The sequence below is a fragment of the Pseudopodoces humilis genome, chromosome 3 (assembly GCF_049639895.1).
Source record: "Pseudopodoces humilis isolate 2021_Gansu_Grassland_sample_001 chromosome 3, ASM4963989v1, whole genome shotgun sequence".
NCBI lineage: Eukaryota > Metazoa > Chordata > Aves > Passeriformes > Paridae > Pseudopodoces > Pseudopodoces humilis.
Window position 1 is genome coordinate 22,737,358 of NC_142202.1, and position 21,104 is coordinate 22,758,461.

At 35.5% G+C, this 21,104-nt stretch overlaps 1 protein-coding gene across 6 annotated transcripts in view; it reads left to right on the top strand.

Annotated features, from left to right (window-relative positions):
* Positions 1-21,104, top strand: part of UBR2 (ubiquitin protein ligase E3 component n-recognin 2) — a 55,251-nt gene that overhangs the window by 13,348 nt on the left and 20,799 nt on the right. The window contains exons 7-25 of one of the 6 annotated variants that reach the window (XM_088052562.1): positions 1,292-1,354; positions 2,602-2,722; positions 5,296-5,403; positions 6,911-6,999; positions 7,663-7,761; positions 7,836-7,934; positions 10,198-10,361; positions 10,455-10,554; positions 11,072-11,200; positions 11,943-12,126; positions 13,164-13,225; positions 13,998-14,108; positions 16,381-16,446; positions 17,806-17,928; positions 18,263-18,326; positions 18,617-18,741; positions 20,015-20,067; positions 20,324-20,426; positions 20,971-21,019. In XM_088052562.1, coding sequence (XP_087908688.1) covers positions 1,292-1,354; positions 2,602-2,722; positions 5,296-5,403; positions 6,911-6,999; positions 7,663-7,761; positions 7,836-7,934; positions 10,198-10,361; positions 10,455-10,554; positions 11,072-11,200; positions 11,943-12,126; positions 13,164-13,225; positions 13,998-14,108; positions 16,381-16,446; positions 17,806-17,928; positions 18,263-18,326; positions 18,617-18,741; positions 20,015-20,067; positions 20,324-20,426; positions 20,971-21,019 — 1,912 coding nt within the window. The remainder of the gene's footprint in view (positions 1-1,291; positions 1,355-2,601; positions 2,723-5,295; positions 5,404-6,910; positions 7,000-7,662; positions 7,762-7,835; positions 7,935-10,197; positions 10,362-10,454; positions 10,555-11,071; positions 11,201-11,942; positions 12,127-13,163; positions 13,226-13,997; positions 14,109-16,380; positions 16,447-17,805; positions 17,929-18,262; positions 18,327-18,616; positions 18,742-20,014; positions 20,068-20,323; positions 20,427-20,970; positions 21,020-21,104) is intronic. The other 5 variants (XM_014252878.2, XM_005523370.3, XM_014252879.2 and 2 more) reach the window with 5 other exon arrangements.

Genomic DNA, 21,104 nt, shown 5'->3' on the forward strand with positions numbered 1-21,104 from the left:
GAGGGATAAAATCCATATCTGACTGCTTTTGTTCTGGTGCTTGTGGAACTATTCATGGTTTGGGGTTTCTTTTTCTAATTTAATTTAATTTAATTTTCTTTTTCATAATTGTCAGATTATAGTGGCAGGAAGAGGTAAAAGTATTTAACACAGTTTTCAGGAGGAACAGTGAGTTTAGAATTACTATATACTGAATATAATTTTAACTAGTATTTCAGTTTCAGAAGTACTCTGTCAGCTGTGTTGTGTGGCTCATGTGCATTTTTTTAAAGAAAGTGATACTTCATTGGGTAACTGCACCTTGTTATTTTTGCAATGAACCTGTAAGCAGTTGACATGAAAAATGAGTGTCTTTTTTACTTGGCTTAATGGCTTGTGCCTTTTTTGGGGGGGTGGTGTGGGGAGGAATCTTTTCCAAAATGGTGATGAGAATGTCATTTTGGGTGGTTAAAGTACTTCAAGGAGGTCAGTGGAGCAGGAAATATAACCACTTCGTATTACTAAATACTGAACTAGATTTTGGTTTTGTGTTATCACTGCTCTATTTTTTGTGAAGATTCACGTCTGATCCCTGAATATGAGCTGACCTGAGCATGTGCTGTGTACTGTGGGATACACTAATTTTCCCTACTGTTGATCCCTTCTACTTCTAAATACATACATGAATCTATATATACATGAGCAAGTATGTGAAAGAAATGAGAATGTTATGCCTGAAGCAGTGATTTGGCATCAGATCTAAACTGCCAGTGAGTTTTCCTGTCTACAGTACACTATAAATTCAATCAACTATCTATTTTTATGTATGGATTGACAGTGGAGAAAGACTGAAAACCTTCCTTTTGGAATAAAACAAGTGCTTCAATTGTATGTTTAAAAGACCAATTTACTTTAATATCTGCTTTTTATAAGACACTGAAATATCTAAAATATCTTCAAGTTATATCAGAACTAATGAATAATGTCTTTGTACTAGGGTTTTCAGTATTTTAATAAGTGTAGTTCTTTTCATTGTTCATCTTAAGAACAATGTTAAACATAGAAAATTTAATGTAACAGGTAACTGAATATGTGATACAATTTTATCTTCTTTTAAAAGGTACAGGGTGCATTTGGAAAATCCAAGTATCTAACTATATACAGTAATTTAAAAAGTGAGAATAGCATGAAAGGCAGAGTAGTTAGCATGCATCTGAAGCTTTTGCTATGTTTTTTATACTAATGTAAAACACAGAATTGGGACCTCATGTTTAGGAGCTGGTGGTAATGTTACATCTTTCTGAATTTGCAGGGCCGTAGATCTGTTCGATATGGAGATTTCCAATACTGTGATCAGGCAAAATCAGTAATAGTGGTAAGTGATGGCAGTAAGGGATGTTACTTACTTAACTGCCTCATCTTAAGCAAAAGGAGGGTTTGCTACCCAGTTTGTGATACTGTTATCATAATGACTTATTATATTTTAATAATACAAAGTGTTGGAGATACTATTTACAATATGGAAGAGAAATCAAAATACTGGTTTATGGGGTTTTTATTGTTGGTGATCTTTTGTTGGGTTTTTTTTTCCTACTATGGCCTACCTGACACTGAAAATAATTTTCTAAAAAGAAGTTTGTAGACAATTTTTTCCTTCATAAAACAGATGTGGCCAGGAATTTTGAACGTATCTTTTAGAATTACATGCTAGTCCGGATCTGTGACGTTAAATTATTGTAGTTTTTCTCCTATAGTGTGAAGTTGCTTATGTCTTTCACAGCAACAGTTATGGAAATTATTACTGATTGAATCCAAGTGTGAAACTGCAAATGCTTTAATTTTGCATCTATGCATTTATGTAGGTATATATTAATATCTATATATTGTAAGATTCTTCCATGTAAAAACATGAGAATAGTGTTCTCTTTTAATATTTTATTAAGTGCTGCAACGAAGTACTTAATCACATAAAATAGTTTAGGTATGATACTGCAACCATTGAAAAACAAATGCTGCAACTAGACTTACTGTTCTTTAACTATTTAAGGTATTTTGAAAGCATTAGCATATTTTTAAAGATAGTGTTGTGCAATGTTTTCAACTTGCTGCCTGTGCAGGCAAAGAACAAATGCCTTTTATGTGTAGCATCTAACTATTATGCTTTCTAACACATAGATGAGGGTAAATTCTTTATTGTTTTAACTCTGTATATTTAATTTGTATTTTTGAAAATAATCTGTGGACAGTCATTTTCCATGATGGACTGCTGTGTGACTTGCCTGTCATGTTGGGAGGGACAAACATGCACAGCTGTCTTGGGTTGAACGTGTGATTGCTTATCAGTAAAATGCAGCAGATCAGTGTGAGCATTGATAACAGGCCAAGAGTGGAAAATGGATTGACCTAAATATGCTGATATTGCATAATAAGGTCCTTCAAATATTAATAGGATAAACAAAGTTCAGAGATTTTTGGGTTTGCTATGTAGGTGTTAGTAATTAGAATATGTATTAATATTATAAATTATAAAAATTAATTGTAGGAATGTTGTATTTCTGTACAGAAGTATATGCCAGTCCTCACATAAATATGCATTGCCTCCTTTTTCCTTTTCTTTTTAAGAGAAATACCAGTCGTCAGACAAAGCCATTGAAAGTGCAAGTTATGCATTCATCTATTGTTGCCCATCAGAGCTTTGGTCTGAAGCTTCTAACTTGGCTTGGCAGTGTTATTGGATATTCAGGTGGGCAAAATTAGCCTTTTTGAGATAAGTTAGAGAATATTTGTGAGAGGAGCTGATTTTGCTGAAGCAATTTTGTCTACTTACTTCAGATACGTAATGTATAAGGCAAAGCTATTAATAACTTGTCAGACTTCATTCTGTTTTCTCTTACTGGAGTGCTGTTCTGAATTCTAACTTCCATGTGAAAGTGCTACCAGTCTTATGTAGTCTTTTCTTTTTAGTTGTTTAGTTGAACAGAAGCTGAGACTTGCTGTCAAATGCAGTATGCTAAAAAGCTATTTTTTCAGTCCCTACTTCTTTTTAAGTGAATGCAGTAAGCTGAAAATAACCTGTCTGATTAGATAAAACAAAATTATTCAGAAGTAATTTGATGAATGATGACGAAAGTGATTGCTTCAGATTTTTTGCTAAGTAGAACAGAGAAAAAGCAAGGAATTGTGGAGGGTTTTGGTAAGTATAAGAGCTTACAAAGTCTTAATCAGATTTTTTTAAAGAGGCTTCTTCAAAGGAATCAAGATGCACAGTGTCAGATTTTATGGGAGTGCTCAGTTTTTGTTTTGACTTGGTTCCCCCTTTGTCCTGGTAAATCATAAGATTGTGAAGATGTAGGGTATGAGGGGGAATAAAAGGAAAAGTGACAAACTGCTGATATGGAGAAATGTAGATACAGACCCCCTTGCAATTTGTATTTTTTTTAATCTGGAAGTGTTAGCAAGAAGTATTAGCAAAGGATGCTTGGCTGTCATATTGCATGTATGTTTTGCATAGATGCAACATTTCTTCAGAGACTGTTTTATTAGACTGATAGTTGGACAACTAGCCAAGATTTCATGCACAGAGTCTTTATAACATGTTCTTGTTTTTGAAATATAAGTGGTTTATGTTTAAGTTTTAAAGATAAGTAAATCAAACTTTTGAGCAAAACTTAGGGTAGCAGTTCAACTATTTTCCAGTGTTGCTGATAAACAGTAGGTATTAATAGAAAGGAGTTATGAAGATAGTTTATTTCTGTGATAAATTTCCCTTTCAGTGAAACATGTAAGCAGGCGCTGTCTTTCTCATTATAAGCCCAGTCTTGTGCCATGTCATTTGTGCCTCGTGCCACAGTCATTAATTTTCAGCACTAAATGACAGTTGCAAAAAAGTAGCTTAAATATGTCAATAGCGTCTCAAGTTACAGAAGAAAGCACTGAATTTTGTTTGGGTTGTGTGTGTAGTGTTTCTGGAGACTTCAGCTTGCTTAATGCCGAGTTCTTTATGATTCGGAAGGGCAAAAGGCATGTTTGACTGTAAACAGCACGCGTACATTTTGTCTTTGACCAGTGTGCTCATTTGCTTGAACTGCCTTCCATGTCTTGGGATGCAGTCTTGTACTCTGAGTCTGGTTCTGTGAAATGCACTTCTGAAAGACTTGGTTTCCTTTAGCTTTTTAACACACACCCAAAAAATGAAATTCTGCTCAGTGTTTTAAATGTGTTTGTCTGTTACCAGTCATCTGTAACATGGGGTGATAGAGATGCACTGCTTGGGTGATTGTACTGAAATGTCTCTGAACAAAGGCTGAGTGATAGGTGGAGGAGTCTTCTGCGGTGGCAGAGTTAGGTTGGATGATTGCTCTCAAAGAGATGACGAATTCTTGTCACTAAAAAAGAAAAAACCTTGTTTTGGAACTTCAAAAGTTCAGAAGTTTGACCACTACGTCCTTCCTATGTCACTTCAGCAAATGTCACTTCAGGAGTAAGTGTCTGTTTGACAATTGCTGACCAATGCAGTAGTTTCCATTAATTTGTTGTCCTTCATAACAGTAGTTGGAATTGATCTCTGCAAGACAAAAAGGAATAACCCCAAAATGCTGTATGAGTTCTCAGAGTGTATATTACTGTACCATGTAGCACATGGCACAAGGCACTAAGCCGCTGCCCACTCTGCCTGAGGAGCTGAGATGCCAGGCAGGGTGTGAAAGTAAGGGCTCTGTAAGTCCCATAGTTCTCAGGAAATATGCAGTACCTACAGTGCAAAGCCAGGTTGAACATTCTTAATAGGACCATGTCTGGGCTGTGCTCTGTGTCAGATTCAAGCATATAACAACTTATGTGTTCATATAATTGCAATTATTGCTTCTTTCCATTAGAAAAAATATGCAGAGAAGCCTTGAAATGATAGCAACTCCTAAGTGAAAACAAAAAGCCCCTACATGAATATATGAGTAATTTCATATATGAATTATATTTTCCTTTTCATAGGAGCCTTATCAGGAAAACTAAAACCTAGAAAATTAGTCTGCTTTATAACTGTTATTTTAGTAAGCCATCAAATAAATATTTGATAACTTTATATCAAATCATTGCATTTGGCAATTTTCACTATGTTTCTATGTTCCATAAGGCAGGACATGAAACTTGCAAGGTATGAAATATTTGTGTTTGTATCAGCAAAATATGAGTGCTGTTACTCAGTTGTCATGGAAAAGAGGACAGTGTGAGGGCTTTTGTGTTGTATGAAAATTTCAGGATGTCAAAATAACACATTTGAGTCTGAGCTGTAGCTAACTTGTGCCATTTCTCTTCATTAAGATGGCCTTCGCCGAATATTGTGTCAGGTTGGTTTGCAAGAAGGGCCAGATGGTGAAAATTCTTCTCTTGTAGACAAGTTGATGCTGTATGATTCTAAACTGTGGAAAGGTGAGTTTTCTCAAGTTCTGGAAACTGCTAAAGAATGCTATGCCTAAGTTTTACTGTATCTGCTAATGTTTGATCATTTTTACTGTGGTGTATTGTGGATAGTTTTCCTAATTTGTTACAATCTCTCCCTTTATGATACACTCCCAAATATATTTAAGACAAGAAAATATAGAGACCGTTGGGAGATTGGGTTGGTTTTAGGTCTAATTTTTCAAAGTGGTCTGAAATTAAGACCGACTTCGCTGCACTGCAAATGACAGTGATAGTTAAGGGAAATTGATTAAACGGTAGAGAAATTGGGTGTTTGTATAGGATCTTAGCATCCATTTAATATCTACCAAAATGCCTATTTTTAGGGGATAAGGCAGAGTCTTTCTGCTTTGACTTGTGCTTGTGTTCATGAGGTATTCTTAGGCATTCTGAGAACATTCAGTGAAAACTACTCTTCTGTTGTTTTAGAGCTCTTAAAACTTTGAAAGGCTGCTTGATATAATGGAATTAGCTAGAAAAGTTGTAACTTTGAGGAAGGGGAGGGAGTTAATTTCTATTCCCTCATTGATTCCATGTCTGATTTGATATCCTGAAAGGGTGTGTAAGGCCAGATATAAGAAAGAGAGGTACAACGGACAGGTAGGGAATGATGCAGTATGTCTGCCTGGGGACCTTCTTTGGAGTACCAATAAAATAAGTAAGAAATGAGGTGGAAAGTGGATGTAGCATGGAGAAAATGATTATTTTAGGTTTTGTTTATTTTGAGAATGAAGTCCTGGCACTGCAAATTTTGTAATCTGAAAAGTACTGCTTTTGTGGAACATTACAACATTTTTAATACAGGTTTTGTTAGGATAGTGTCTTTCATGTAAGCAAGGAGTAACTTTTGCATTTCTATTTCAACATGAATATTTATCTACTTTTTCTTGTATTCCATAGTTCCTCTCCATTAAGAAAATAGTGTCATAGCTTTTGACTTAAAAGTGACCACCTACAGAAGAAATTATGCATGTGTGTATTTGTTTCCTAGCTACATAGAGATTAATATAATTTGTATTGATAATACTGTCCAGGAGGCTGTCCAGACAGACTAGAAACTCAGAGATAGCTTAACACTTTTTTTATGGAGATGTTTATAATGCAAATAATTAGGAAAATTATTTGCAGTTCCCAAGACTTCTCATAATAGTGTTCTCTTCTTTTTCTATCTAAATCCTCTGTTTATCCTGAGGAGGAACAGTTTGTTCTTGTTTTGCTGATTTCCCTTATATTTAATGATATACATTCCCATTCAACAGTGTTATCTTATACAGGAGTAATAAATAATGCCTCTTGAAGAATTTTGGTTTATTATTTTTCTTCATCCATTGCTACCACCCAACAGACTTAATCAAAGCAGCTTCTACTCTGAAATGCAGATTTACCTCATTCTGTGGAAGTTTACTTTTCTAAATGTTTCCATAATATGTTGATAGAAAACAGTGACATGCAGCATCTCATTCATTTTTCTTGACAGGGGCCAGAAATGTGTATCACCAGTTATTCATGAGCAGTCTTCTTATGGATTTGAAATACAAGAAACTTTTTGCTATCCGCTTTGCAAGAGTAAGTATCTTCCTTACAAAGAGCCATAAAATGCTAAAACTGTCTAGTGAAGAGAGTCTAGTTAGCATATAGTGATTTAAATGAACTGTTACTTGATTTTTTTTTTTCCTTTTTATGGAAGTGAAAACTTGAAATGAAATGCTGGAAATCTTATTTTACTCTTCAGTATATTAGTTATAATGACATCTCATCTCCTGGGAAGGAAATGGCCTTTCAGATGCCCCAGAACTAAAGCAGTTCAGATGTTTTTGTCTTCACCATCAGCTATGCAGGCTGTCACTTTTTAAGAGCTAATCGCTGCTCATTGTTGAGGTGTAAGCTGTTATAGCACTGCTCAGAAATAGTGCTGAAATTTGGTTACACTGATTAGTATTTCTGTAGTAACTGGTATTTGAAATGCTTTAAATCAGCACTGCAAAATTCTGCTCACTCTGCTGCAGACTCTTGAGTAGAAAATAAAATACTAGCCTTTATCGTGAAAATGAGAGTATATCTCACATGTGAGCAGATTAAGTTGTCATATTCTTTGTACAAAATACCCATATAATAATCCATTAGAGCTAGTCTTCCCTTTTTCATGGCATTAAAGTTTCCCAGAGCAGACATTTAAGTTAAAAAATCAGGTCAGTGTGGATTAGAGGTGAATTTCCCCTTGTTGTTTAGAATTACCGGCAGTTGCAGAGAGATTATATGGAGGATGATCACGAACGGGCAGTATCGGTGGCTGCTCTGTCTGTCCAACTCTTCACTGTACCTACTCTGGTGAGTAGTGCCTGTCTTTCTTTTAAAAACTGATAGTTGGCACTCCTTGCCTTTTTTTGCCTCCTTCTTAATAGAACTATGAGCGATTGCAGAGTGATTTTATGAAAGATGACCACGACAGAGAGTTCTCAATTGCTGACCTCTCGATACAGATATTCACAGTGCCTTCTCTTGTAAGTACTAAAAGACCAAAAAAGGAAATCTTTGTTTGTTAAAAAGCCTCTCAAGGTTCATAAATGAAGGCTGCAGATTTCTTTAACATTACTGTGGAAATGCAGAACGGTCAGACTGTTTGCATACATTGCTATGGGTTTAAAAGTTAAAACATTCAACAGTGGGAAGTTTCAGTCTGACTTCCCACAGTGGGCTGGGTGTTTCTGTTTTTTCTTTTTACACTTTTTACTTTTTTTTAGAAAGGTACTTCCATACTTCATAGAGATACATACACATAACATTTAAACTCCTCATCATACTGAGCCACATTTCCTGTTTGTAGAAATCTATATTATGGTTTGAATATCATGGTTTCAGAGCACCATTCTGGTGCAGTTTGTGAGTGATCCACTTTATGTTCATTTTCCAATCAACACAAGTGCAAGCAAGAATTTTCTCATGGTACTCCCTACTTCCTTTGGTACTTTGAGGCTCAAGACAGTGTCTTCTTTTAGATTTCCACTTAACTTTTATTTCGGTGCTACAAGCACTGTGACATCTCCCAGCTCACTAAATCTGCTGGTCTTTCACCAGCTTGTTTGGGAAACTTTTTTTTTGTGTTCCAGTCTCCATTTAAGTTTGTCTTTGCTTGCATTATGAACTAGAAAAATTAAAATTTGGAGCTGTACTGGAATAAAAGTCTGATTTTCTTACCCAGAATTGTTTAAAAAATGAATGCTTCTGAATCCTCACAAATTTAATAAGCTTCATTGAGCTCTTAAATTCAATAATCACAATACTTAGCAAACTTGTTCAGTTTCCTAGAGATGGATGTTATTCATGGGAATTCAACAGGAGCTCACGATTTTGTTCCCATCGTTCAGGACAATATTGTATTGCCTCTTCCAATTTTGATGCTTTCAGTAAGAATGTTGGCAATATTCAGACTTACAGTGAGACTTAATCAACTAATGTTATTCAGATGGTTATGGTATTTTTCCCTTTGGCCGATGGGGTGGTACAATATGTGTATCAATACATACCTTTTGAAAAAGTAATTTCAAACATTTCCCAGGGCAGAGTAATTGCAGTGCCCCTTTTATATGTGTTCTATTATAAAAGCATGCGAAAAAGCAAAGCAAATGCATTTTGACTGTAGTGCAGAATGATGGAATAAATTGACAACATGAAAGTGATTATGATAAGCTTCTATTGTGTGAACTAAGTATTATTTTTAATATATTTATAGCCACTCATTCATAACTAAATGAGAAAGTTAAACAATTTAAACCACCACACCATCTTCTAGTAACATTTTCAAACTGGTCTTAATGATTTAAGAGTTTGAGCTCTCAAGGAATTATGGTTCTTCGGTTTAAGGGTGGAAGGGCAGCTCTGTTGGTGATGATTTTTTGGGGGGAAAATGTTAATCATTAGATTCTTTTCCCCCACTGCAGTAGTATTTTAGAAACTATTTTGGATTATCATTAGCGGCTGTAGAACCTGGAAGCTTTAGTCAAGAGCCACAATGTCACTGAGGTAGATCAGAGCGGCCAATCTAGTAGCCAGAGCCAAGGACTGCAATGCTCATCCCATTTAACCTGGAGAAGCAGCAAAGTGGGGGAATTGTGGAAGTGTTCATGAGTAGGAGCTGGCAGTAACTTAGTGCCTTCTCCTCTGTTGTGAAGTTGGGTTAGGTTAGGCTGGGTGATGAAGACAATCTTTGTCAAACTTTGCTGATTTGTTTCATACAACACATGGATATATGCAGTCGACCTTGAGGGAAATAAGAGGTTATTTCATGAAATTTCCACGTAGAAGTTGCATGTGAAGCTCCTTACTGGTTCAGAAGAGGCCCTGCTCACCACAGCTCTTGACAGTTTATAAACAGAAAACAGACGAGCTGTGACTCCCCTCAGGGGCTCAAACTATCTGAGAGGAGGCAACACATACTTAAAGGGAGGTACAAGTTAATTATAAAACACATAGTAACATGTCTTGTGCCATAATTATATAGGTTAACAGGAGCCTTACCACAGACAGTCTAATGTACAGAAAGGATCTGAAAAAAGAAATCTGGCTTATGATAATTTTTTACTAGATTCCTTTTTTTTGTCTTCTGTGATTCTGTGAAAAGAGTGCTTTTCAATGTTCTCTTCTAATTATTGATGTAATTCTTTTGGATTAAAAAAATAATGTATTTTATAAACTTCATGGTGCAGTGTGAAAATCTTGTTAGCTGTGTCTGTTAATTACAGCAAATTTCAATGTACTTTGGCCTAGGCTCGAATGCTAATAACAGAAGAGAATCTCATGACCACTATCATCAAAACTTTCATGGACCACTTAAGGCACCGTGACATTCAAGGCAGGTTTCAGTTTGAACGTTACACTGCTCTGCAGGCTTTCAAATTCAGACGTGTCCAGAGCCTTATTTTGGATCTCAAGTAAGTATACTATGTGCTGATTTGAGAAGTTGAGGAGTTAAAAAAAAAAAAACAAATCAAAAATGAACACTTGTATCTTTCTAATCTCCCCAGGTACGTGTTGATAAGTAAGCCAACAGAGTGGTCAGATGACTTGAGACGCAAGTTCCTGGAGGGTTTTGATGCCTTCTTAGAATTACTCAAATGTATGCAGGTATGTAAATCTGTGAATTAAAAATTTCGCAAAATTTAGCCAGGAAGTTAGCAATAATAATGTCAAAAGAGAAGAAATTTGATCTACTCTTCATTTTATAACTTCAGTGCAGTATCACTTTTGGAGCCATTGTGTTTTCCTAAAACATAACATCTTGTCTCACTTTTTAAACTTTTGTTGTAGAGGACAATAAAAAGGAAGAGCAGTTCAAAATGAGTAGTTTAATTTGGGGCATATTTTTGACTTGTAGAGGCAGACAAGACAATACAGTGAGCAAAATCTGGTTAATCTTAAGTGTCAGCAGTTTCTCCTTATGTTGAGGAATAAATTTTTCCTGACACACAAATAGACCTCTTCACTTGTGGTTTCATTCCCTTTCATTCCCCCAGAGTTCTTTTCACCTGTTGCAGCAACAATATGTTTATAAGGACAGCTAACCACTGTCTCACATCTCTGCTAATGCTGTCAGTGTATTTCAGTGATACATTGTTGAAATGTATAATTCTTTTTGTTGTAGGGTATGGATCCAATAACCCGTCAAGTAGGACAGCACATTGAAATGGAACCAGAGTGGGAAGCTGCATTTACACTGCAGATGAAATTAACACTTGTTATTTCAATGATGCAGGACTGGTGTGCATTAGATGTATGTTCCTTCTCAATTGTTTTTCTGTGTGAAGAGAGATAAAACCCAAATATTAGTACATGTAAAAATTGACCTAAATGCAACTTTACCATAAGCCAAGGACATCTTCTATGAGCAAATGCAAATCTTTTCTGTATTTAAGCACAAGTGTGGTTTGTACTGACCAATACATAAGATTGTAGATAAGCCTTTTACAAATACTGCAGCGTTTTGTCACACATCTGAAGATTGTGATTATCACAACACTATCAGGTTATAATTTTCAAAGAGGAGGGAATGGAGGAGTAAGCCCTGGATCTACCAAATATTGATAATAAATCATGTTTCTACTCCATAAGTGTTTCAAGTTTCAGGATTTCAGAACTTGAGCGTGGTAAAATATGACTGTGGAATAAGTGATCCTGGAATACCTGAACATTCAGGCTGGCTTTAATTTGTTACTGGTAGTTAATGTGCAGGTTTTACTAGCCTAGCATGATCATTGCTCAGCAAGTTACCATCATGCCAGTTACAAAAAAACCCCAAACCCAAACAACATCCTTTTCTAATCAGACATACCAGTACGAATTTTGCAGTTTGTGCCCTCCTTAATTTGGCTCTTTTGTTGGATTTCTTATCTTAATTTTGCAGGATTGTTGTTAAAGGTAAAAATTGCAAGCCCTTTGTGGTCTTTTTTACATTGTATTATTTTTCAGAGCTGTAGTTTTTTCATAATCTTTGTAAACTGCAATCTTTCTTTTAGGAAAAAGTACTGATTGAAGCTTACAAGAAATGCCTGACTGTGTTGATGCAGTGTCATAGTGGATTTACTGATGGAGAGCAGCCTATTGTCCTCAGTATGTGTGGACATTCAGTTGAGACCATCAGATACTGCGTTTCTCAGGAAAAAGTCAGCATTCATCTCCCAGTGTCTCGTTTACTTGCAGGTATGAACAGTTGGAAAATATTTCAGAAAATGAAAAAATGTTCTGTAGATGTGATTTGTGTTTTTGTGTACCTGAAGACACACACAAGCATTGTTTAATGCCTGAATAAGATGAATTTTGGCCATTTTCTAGCTGTTTGGTAGCTTCTAGGCCAGATGTTCTCAAGCACCAGAGAACTTGTTATCATTCAGGCTGGGGGAGATTGTCTCATGCCTCTGGATTTGTATTATAGGCAGCTACTGCTGCTTTTGCCACTTGAGTGATGCAAAAGAACTACGACAAAATATGGACTGTGGTTGACTGTTTTGGAATATGTTCAGCTGCCAGATTGAATAGACTAATCAACATTCTGTTAGAGAACAGATTTATCAAACAGATGTGTCACCAGAAAACCAAGCTATGCCTTTCTCTTCATATTGTGCCTGTCTTGTTCAGCAGTTGTGTTGAAAAAAGCTTTGTGAATTTTAGTTTACAGAATCAGAAGGAACGTGGTAGAAATAAATTCACAAATAATGAAGTGAAAAAATATAATTCTTAGGTAAAGTGCCATACAGCTCTGTGTCAAATATTTGAATATTTGAATCTTTGAGCAAAGTCCTTGTAGCTTCAAAAGAGAGCAAACCAGAAAACCATATTGTGTTTTGTAGGGGCCTTATTCTGGTTCCTGAGGTATTTTATAAACCCCCCAAGGACTGATAAAAGGGGTGAGGTATTGGCTGTAATGGTTGTCCAGACAGACCAAGGACTCTTGGCTCTCTCTGCAGGCACATGACAGTCAAAAAAAAAGGCAGAAATCTCACTTGTACTGCAAGGTTTATACAGTTACAATGGGAAAACTTCAATTCTCTTAAAATGTATTCTTTGTAGCATGTTTCTTCAGGTAATAGCTGTGTAGCTCCGAGGTGATAAATTTGCAGACCTGTATCTGTGTCCAGACAATGGTCCGAGAGTAAATTAGATTACTTTTTTTGTCCTCATTGAATTACATAAACTATTGTATGTAATTTTCTGTATGTTTTTTCTGTGTCTTTACCTAGGCTTGCATGTTTTGCTGAGTAAAACTGAAGTGGCATACAAGTTTCCAGAGCTGCTGCCCTTGGTATGTCATTAAATGTAGTATATTCATTAAATATAATTAATGCTGAACGTGAAATTGGTCTTGTAAGTGTAGGATGGTATTAAACAAAATAAAGGACCTTTGTACCATGAATTCTACTAAGAGAGAATACATTTAATACATAAAATTGCCTCTTAAAAGATTAATATTCAGATATTCATGAGCGTAGGTGATCATTATTGCTTGCTAAAGTAACTAAGACTCAGGTTGCATGACCTCCTTTTCGTAGAAGAAACTGCTTTTAGGAACCCCAGTCAGGATCTGATTCCTTCTCCTTGGGCTGGGTTCTAATTTTCTTCCCCAGCTGTTTCTTGCTTTCTGACTGCTTTATTGATTGCTGTTTCTTTAAAGGGTAGTCAAAAAATGTAAAATAAAAGAGGATAAAATCTAACTGGGAGAAGAAATCTCAGTGTCTTTGGAAAGAAGTAGTACTTAACCTTTGAATGAAAGAAATGAAATTACAGTGTTATTAAATTGCTGGTGTTGATGTTTTAAAATATGAAGGCTGCTGTCTTTAGGAATAAACTAAAGCCCTCATGCAGTAATTTTGTGGAGCAAAGACAGAATGTAAGGGTGATTAACAACAATTTGAAAGATTGTGAATAGGCTCATCTAACTTTTCTTTTGTTGGATTTGCTTGTCTTTTGTAGTGCCCAAATATTTTAGTGATCACAAATATAATCTTCCTTCATTTCAGTCCCATTTTCCTTTATTTTCTCTATATACATCAAAATATTGCATTTTCTTAATGCAGAGTGAACTTAGCCCACCTATGTTAATAGAACATCCTCTACGATGCCTAGTCCTGTGTGCCCAAGTGCATGCAGGGATGTGGAGAAGGAATGGCTTCTCTCTGGTTAATCAGGTAAGTGCACAGTAGCTGTAGAATCACTCTTTCCTGATAGCTCTTTCAGGCTAATTTCACAGAATCAATAAGGTTGAACAAGACCTCTCATTTATATCATTGGGTCCAACCCTTGGCCAAACACCACCTTGTGAACTAGACCACAGCACTAAAGGCCATGTCCACTCACATCTTGTAGACCTCCAGGGCTAGTGACTCCACTACCTCCCTGGGCAGTCCATTTCAATTTTTAACACCCCTTTCCATGAAGAAATTCTTCCCAATATCCAACCTGAACCTCCCCTGGCACAACCTGAGGCTGTGTTCTCTTGTTCTGTTGCTGGTTTCCTGGAAGAACCTCAATGTATTTCTTGAAGTGAAGGGCCCCCATCTGGACACAGCACTCGAGGTGAGACCTCACCAGTGCTGAGTATGGAGGGAGCTCTTGATCTTTACTACCTCAAAATCTTCTTTTCCTGTATTGATTTGAAAATGTACTTATGTCAGTCTTATGGAAGGCAATGTGAGGTAGGCATTTTTATCAGCACTGACATCATCTGAGTATTTTTGCTTTTAAACTGATCTTTGACTTTTTTTTTTACTTAGTCAGTAGTTGCTTTTTCGTTTCAGGACTGCTGCAGTAGCCACTGAACTTAGTGCTCAGTTTATGAAGTTAAAATGGCTTTTTTTAATGTGTACTGTCCAGCAGCAGTTGGAAGTGCAGAATTAGATCTGTGCATCCATGGTAATGCATTTATCACCTCCACATAAAAGTGTCTCAGATATAAAAATGTGCAGCATTATGATATCATGACTATTTATATTTATAAAGTAATTGAAATCTCAAGACCCCACAAAGCATTAGAAGCAATGTAGGACTAAGTGTTTCTTGGCTTTTAGCTCTACTACTTCTGGAGACTTCCATTTCTAAACTTATGTTCTCAGTGTTTGTATAAATTAGGTGTTTCAAGCATAACAGCTATAAAATGGGTACTGTGGTGTCAATACCACCCACCAGGGTGATTGTCTCAAGTGATTTTCTCAGCAAGACTTAAATTACAACAGGAATAGGGTTTAATTCTGTGAGGTGTTAACTTGATTTATTTGCAAGAAAATTCCTTCAGTCCTGTCAGCCCTCATCTCCATTAGATAATTGCAATGTATATTTACTAGGAGACTGAACTAAGTTGTTCAAATATATTACATTCTGATGCATCTTGAAGGATCTTCATAAGTCGGTGTCCTTGTTGTCATTACAGCAAAAAGAAAAAATTGTACTCTAGTTATGTACAATTATAGTGGTGCCCACAGTGCAGTAGACACATATCAAATCTGGAATTTCAGCATAGCTTTTGGTAGTGAAATAAGTCTCTGTGTTAGTTTCCCCTGATTGTTGGGATCCTGAAGTTAAGAACTTGGTTTAGTTAACTCCCACAGTCTGCAAGTCCTTTCTCTTTACTTTGGCTATGAGGAGAGCTCATGTTCAGACAGCTCCTTTTGGATCTTCACAGATAATAGGAATAGGCATCCTGTGCTGTGTGGATTATTACCAATGTGTGGATTATTAGGAGAGAGAAGAAAGGGAAGGCATGCCTAGCTGTCCTTCATGTAGTTCTGGTGGAAATGGTATGTGTCTAGAGGAGACTTTAGCACACTAAAGTTTTTTTTCCAGGCAGAAACTTGTCAGCCCTATTTATTTTGTCTCGATTGTGGTAGAATAAAATTTTCTGACCTTTCAGTGTCATGCAGTGTTGCTGCTGCCTGTCTCAGTCTTGTTGAGTTCCTTCCTGGGATGGTTTGGGTTAAGTATAGCTCTGTCACAATATTAACATTTTGCTGACACTTCCAATTCCTGAAAGATGGTATCTCAAATGATTAAAGAGCAATTCATGGAGTGAAGGAAAAAACATTTCTCCAACTGCAAGGGCTTTCTCTCCTGTGAATTTCAAACAGTTAATTGCTAAACAAATATATTAAAACATAAACTAAAGAGGTCAAAAATATTTTTGCTTGTAAGTTTATGCAATCCAGACATTGCAAAACTACAACCCAGCCAGCAACTCTGATTGTCCTGTGCTTTATTAAAAAGCTTTTTGCATACACATAGAATTGTATAATTTTTTTAAAAATTTGCTTCAAATTTTCCAGATCTGTAATTTTTTCAAATTACAGATTCATTTTTTGTTTATGAACACAGTGTAGCAAAGTTTATTTTTTACAAAACTAAAATAGTTTTAGGTTAAATATTATCTTTGTTAATGATTGTGGTGTGGTGTTTTGGGTATTTTTTCAGATTTATTACTATCATAATGTGAAGTGCAGGAGGGAGATGTTTGACAAGGACATAGTAATGCTTCAGGTAATCATGTATACCAGTTTGCATTTTTTCAAGTATTTTCAGGATGTCTTTGTGTTTATTTTTATTTTCATTAGAACCATTTTAAGGAAAAAAAAGTCTTATTTTTTTGTGGAAGGACTTCAATTTTCTTACTTTTTCTACATAATTATGGAATAATTTGTAAAGCAAATATCTATTATTATTTAAAGTTAATTTTATTTAAATATATTTATTTAAATTTAATACATAAATAAATTTAAGAATTTAATACTTGTTTTTAACTACGCTTTGAAAAGCGCAGAATTTTCTGTTTAGTGTATATATGCCAGATTTTCAAGAATGTAATATTTTAACTAATGGGTGTCTACTGGCAGTTGCATGAGTCTGCACGTTGTCAGAAATGCATTCAGTGTATGTGTTAATTTTTTTGTTTTTCCCCTTCAGAAGAGATTTTGCACATGTGGCAGTCTATTTTGCTCTATCACAGATGCAATGCTTCTGCATTGAGAGCAATATAATCTAAAATCTGCAGCTCTGGCTGCACAGTTCACCTGGACAGCAAAATATTTTCTCATGATGTCCCCCAAATCTTAACTAGAGGTAGCAATACCCAATAGGATAAACATGCCCCAAGTTACTTCTGTTTTCAGACATAGTTCCCTGAGGCTTGATATGCCACTGATTTTTAATGATCATTTTCAGCTGCCCATTTGGTTAGATATCCTGTAGCTTTCTTGGATATTTATTCTCTTTTAGAGATGGGCCCATTAGCAATAGTAAATTAACAATAAAGATTTGTAATTGGCAAACTTAGATACCTTGTTTAATAAACAGAAAAAACTTTAGCCAGTAATCAGAAATGGAGAAATCTGAACATTAAAGTTTGTTCTGTACTGAAACTTCAGTATTTTTCTTACCAAGAAGGTTTTGGAAGCTTTGCGCTACAATCTTCAGCCTTTCTTTAGAGGACTGGAATTTGTTGTTAAAATCTTCAGTGGTATGTACTAAGTAACATTATGCCTGCTAGAAGATAAGCCAGCAGGAACAAAATTTTAGAGATAAAAACAAACAAAGTCTTTCCCTGAGGTTTGTTTAGACTGCTTAAGATAGAAGGAGTAACCCTGAATACTTTGCATGATGCCCTTAAAAGGGCATCAGAAATTCTTGATAAAGCATAGGATTCTGCTTGTCAAATGGGCTTACTCTTCTGGTTTTGGTGTCCTAAGAGAGTTAACTTAAATACTTAAGTCTTCATGTGTAGGATTGAGAGAGGAATTAATTTTATAGAGAATATACAGTGAACATCATATATAAATATGCAAACATCGTATGATAACACCAGATCTGTTTTCTCTTTATAATCTTTTTTTTCTTTAATAGACAGGTGTGTCTATGATGGATCCAAATCACTTCCTGATGATAATGCTGAGTCGCTTTGAACTTTATCAGATATTTAGTACTCCAGACTATGGCAAAAGATTTAGCACAGAAAATACTAACAAGGTATTTTATGCACTGCTGCAATAGAAAATCTTCAGTTTTGTTTTTCAAAGCGTATCAGATGCTGTTGTACTGAGACAGAGCTATTTCTTGATAAAAAAGCAAAACCTATCCAATTTTAATTTCATTTGGCCAGTTTGAAGTGTGCATAAATGTTTTTATCTGTCAAACTGGCAAATGTCAGAAAGTGTTTTTGCACTTATGACTGTGTTTCAGCCTAGCTTAGTTTGGGAGTACTAAGGGTGAATACAGGCAATGTTTTGAATCACTGAAAAAGTATTTTCAGCATATGGAATAATTATTGAAAAATGTAAATTTTTTTATTGTTTTACTTCAGGATGTTGTTCAACAAAACAACACTCTTATAGAAGAGATGCTGTACCTCATTATAATGATTGTTGGTAAGTTCAGAATATATTTAATTAATGTTTTTTAGTTCAGGCTCTTTAATGGTCTGCACAATTTTTTATTCCTCTCAGGTTCTGTCCTGTTATGAACTTCCTGTACCTCTGATTTCTTTCATAGGAGAAAAGCCTTGAAACTAGCTTAGGTCAATGTAATGAATTTTTGAATACTGGTGGGTGAACACAAGACTTCAGAAGGCACCTTATTTTCCAGACTCTAGATAAAAAGATAAAAAAAACTTTTAAAATAATTAAAAAAAAAATAAAAGTGTATTTTATTTATACAGGTGAAAGGTTCAGCCCTGGAATAGGACAGGTAAATGCAACAGATGAAATCAAGCGAGAGATTATCCATCAGTTGAGCATCAGGCCAATGGCTCACAGTGAATTGGTAAAGGCACTCCCTGAAGATGTAAGTAATTGGATGTGGAGGGGGGAACCAACTTCCACTTCATAAGGCTGATTGCTGAAAAATTGTCTTTTTCAAGTTCATGTCATTTAATGTGGAATGAGAGCAGCATGATTATGCTAAGTGCAAGATTAGCATGAGTACACTTTAATAGTTCTTGTGGTAAAGGTAGGAAAGAGGCAAAGAAGGAACAAGATATGAAAGAGGCAGGAATCTGAGCGTGTCTTCAGCTACTTTCTCTTTTTAATACTGTTTCTAATCAGGCCATCTGGCCAGCAGTCTCTGAAGGCTGCTTGTACACCCTGAATTAGATGTATGGAAGTGGGTTGTTAGAACTATCCAGAAATATAAGCTGTTATATTTTAAAGCCTAATAATAAGTGAAAAGACATGGAATCAGACGCTGTGTTATGACTTGTGTAACAGAAATTCTTCATTGACATGGAGCATTCATTTGTCTGAATTCTATTATAAGTACTTCTGTAGGACAGCAAAGCTTGCTTTCCTTTCTCCTTTTAATATTTTTGAAAATGTTTTTAAAATTGTTTCTGAAGACAGTCAAAATTCCAAAGTTAATGTTTTACTGTACTGGTAATAATTTTAATTATGAAATATTTTTCTTTTTTCTAAAAATTTTAAACTGAAACTATTTGAAATGTCTGATTTTAAAATTATATAAGAATAATGTAGGGTTGCATGAAAGAGCAAATTTTATTTAAGCTGGAGTTCTAAATTGTATCGTCAGTTCTAAATACCTTTTCCCTGGCCTGGTAACTGCTATGAATATATATTGGAGGAAGGGGGTGTGGATATTAAAAGATAATTTGTGTATGAAGTAGTGTTACATATTTGATCTGATATCGCATGCTGCCTTTTGTGCTTGTTTCAGCATTTTTCAGTAACTGGTCTTTTTATCTTTCCAGTATTTATTTCAATTTAAAGGCCTAGAAACCAGAAATACTGGCTGTGTATTGTAAAAATGTGCTGAGTAAGCTCAGAGTTTTCTTGTGCTCCTGTTACATCCAAGTTCATTATGACAAGGAAAAGCAGTACAAATGGAGAACTTAGAATGGCATGACTTTTTCAAAGTACCTTTTGCAGAGATGGTATTCCTGAATGTATTTTCATGTTATATGGTTTAGTGTTCTCTTGAATGTCAGTAAAATGACTTTGTACTACATTCATTTTGCATGCTTATTCTAGTATTGTATGATATTTGAATGTGTTTACTCCAAGAACTCCAATAACACACTGTCTTGCCTTTTCATTCCATGTAGGAGAACAGAGAGACAGGGATGGAAAGTGTGATTGAAGAAGTGGCATGTTTCAAGTATGTTTCCCTTTATTCTAATGATTCAACTTTAGAATTCACTAAATTAGTGAAAATGCGAGAATGAAAGAAAGAGGGCTGAGTCATGGTGATTTCCCATGGCTTTAATCAAGTGCAAAATTCTTAATAGTGCTACTAAATTTCTAGAATGCCTGTTAGGCGGTGTTTGTTATCTGTTCTAGATAACTATTTATTCTCAGATATTAAGAACCAGTTGACATAAAGAGTTTTGTTTGCTTTGTTTTTTTTTTTATAGAAAACCTGGATTAACAGGCAGAGGGCTGTATGAATTAAAACCAGAATGTGCCAAGAACTTCAACCTGTATTTCTATCACTTTTCAAGGGCAGAGCAATCAAAGGTAACTAGGAATTTAACTTCCTGGGGTTTATTTTGTGCCTTTTTTTTGTTTGTTTGCCTTTTTCCAAAGCCTGCTTCTGTGCAGAAGAATTACCAGCTGGATATTTGAGAATGTTAACAAAATTTGCCCAAGTTTTTGCAGTGATTTCTGTCCCACTGGATCCTGTGCCCTATATAGAGCTGTTGAAATCAGTGGGTATTCAAGAGCTTGTCTGTCAGTTCCCTTGGGTCTTATTTTATGAAAGTATTTAAAACAATCTGTATTTTCCCTTACCTTTATGGAAATGGCCATTTTAGCTTAAACTTGCCTTACAGGTGTATGCTAGGAAAAGAATCCAGGCTGGCTCAAGAGGAAAGACTAATTTTGAAGTTGCATGCCCTACTTTACAAGTAGAACATAAGACAAACAGAAGAGACATGAAAGCTTTCATGTTTATTTAAGGCTGGAAAAAACCAGTAACAATGTAGTAAAGCATGAATGTTTTTTAATTAGTTTTTTATTGGTACAGATTTTGAGTAATGCTGGCATTGTTCTTCTATTTCAGGCAGAGGAAGCCCAGAGAAAGCTGAGAAGGCAGAACAGAGAAGATACAGGTATTTATTTTTGAGAGGAGATGGGAGAAGAGGGAATCACATACCCAGCTGTTTATTGCCCTGACATTTACACTGCCAGCCTGTT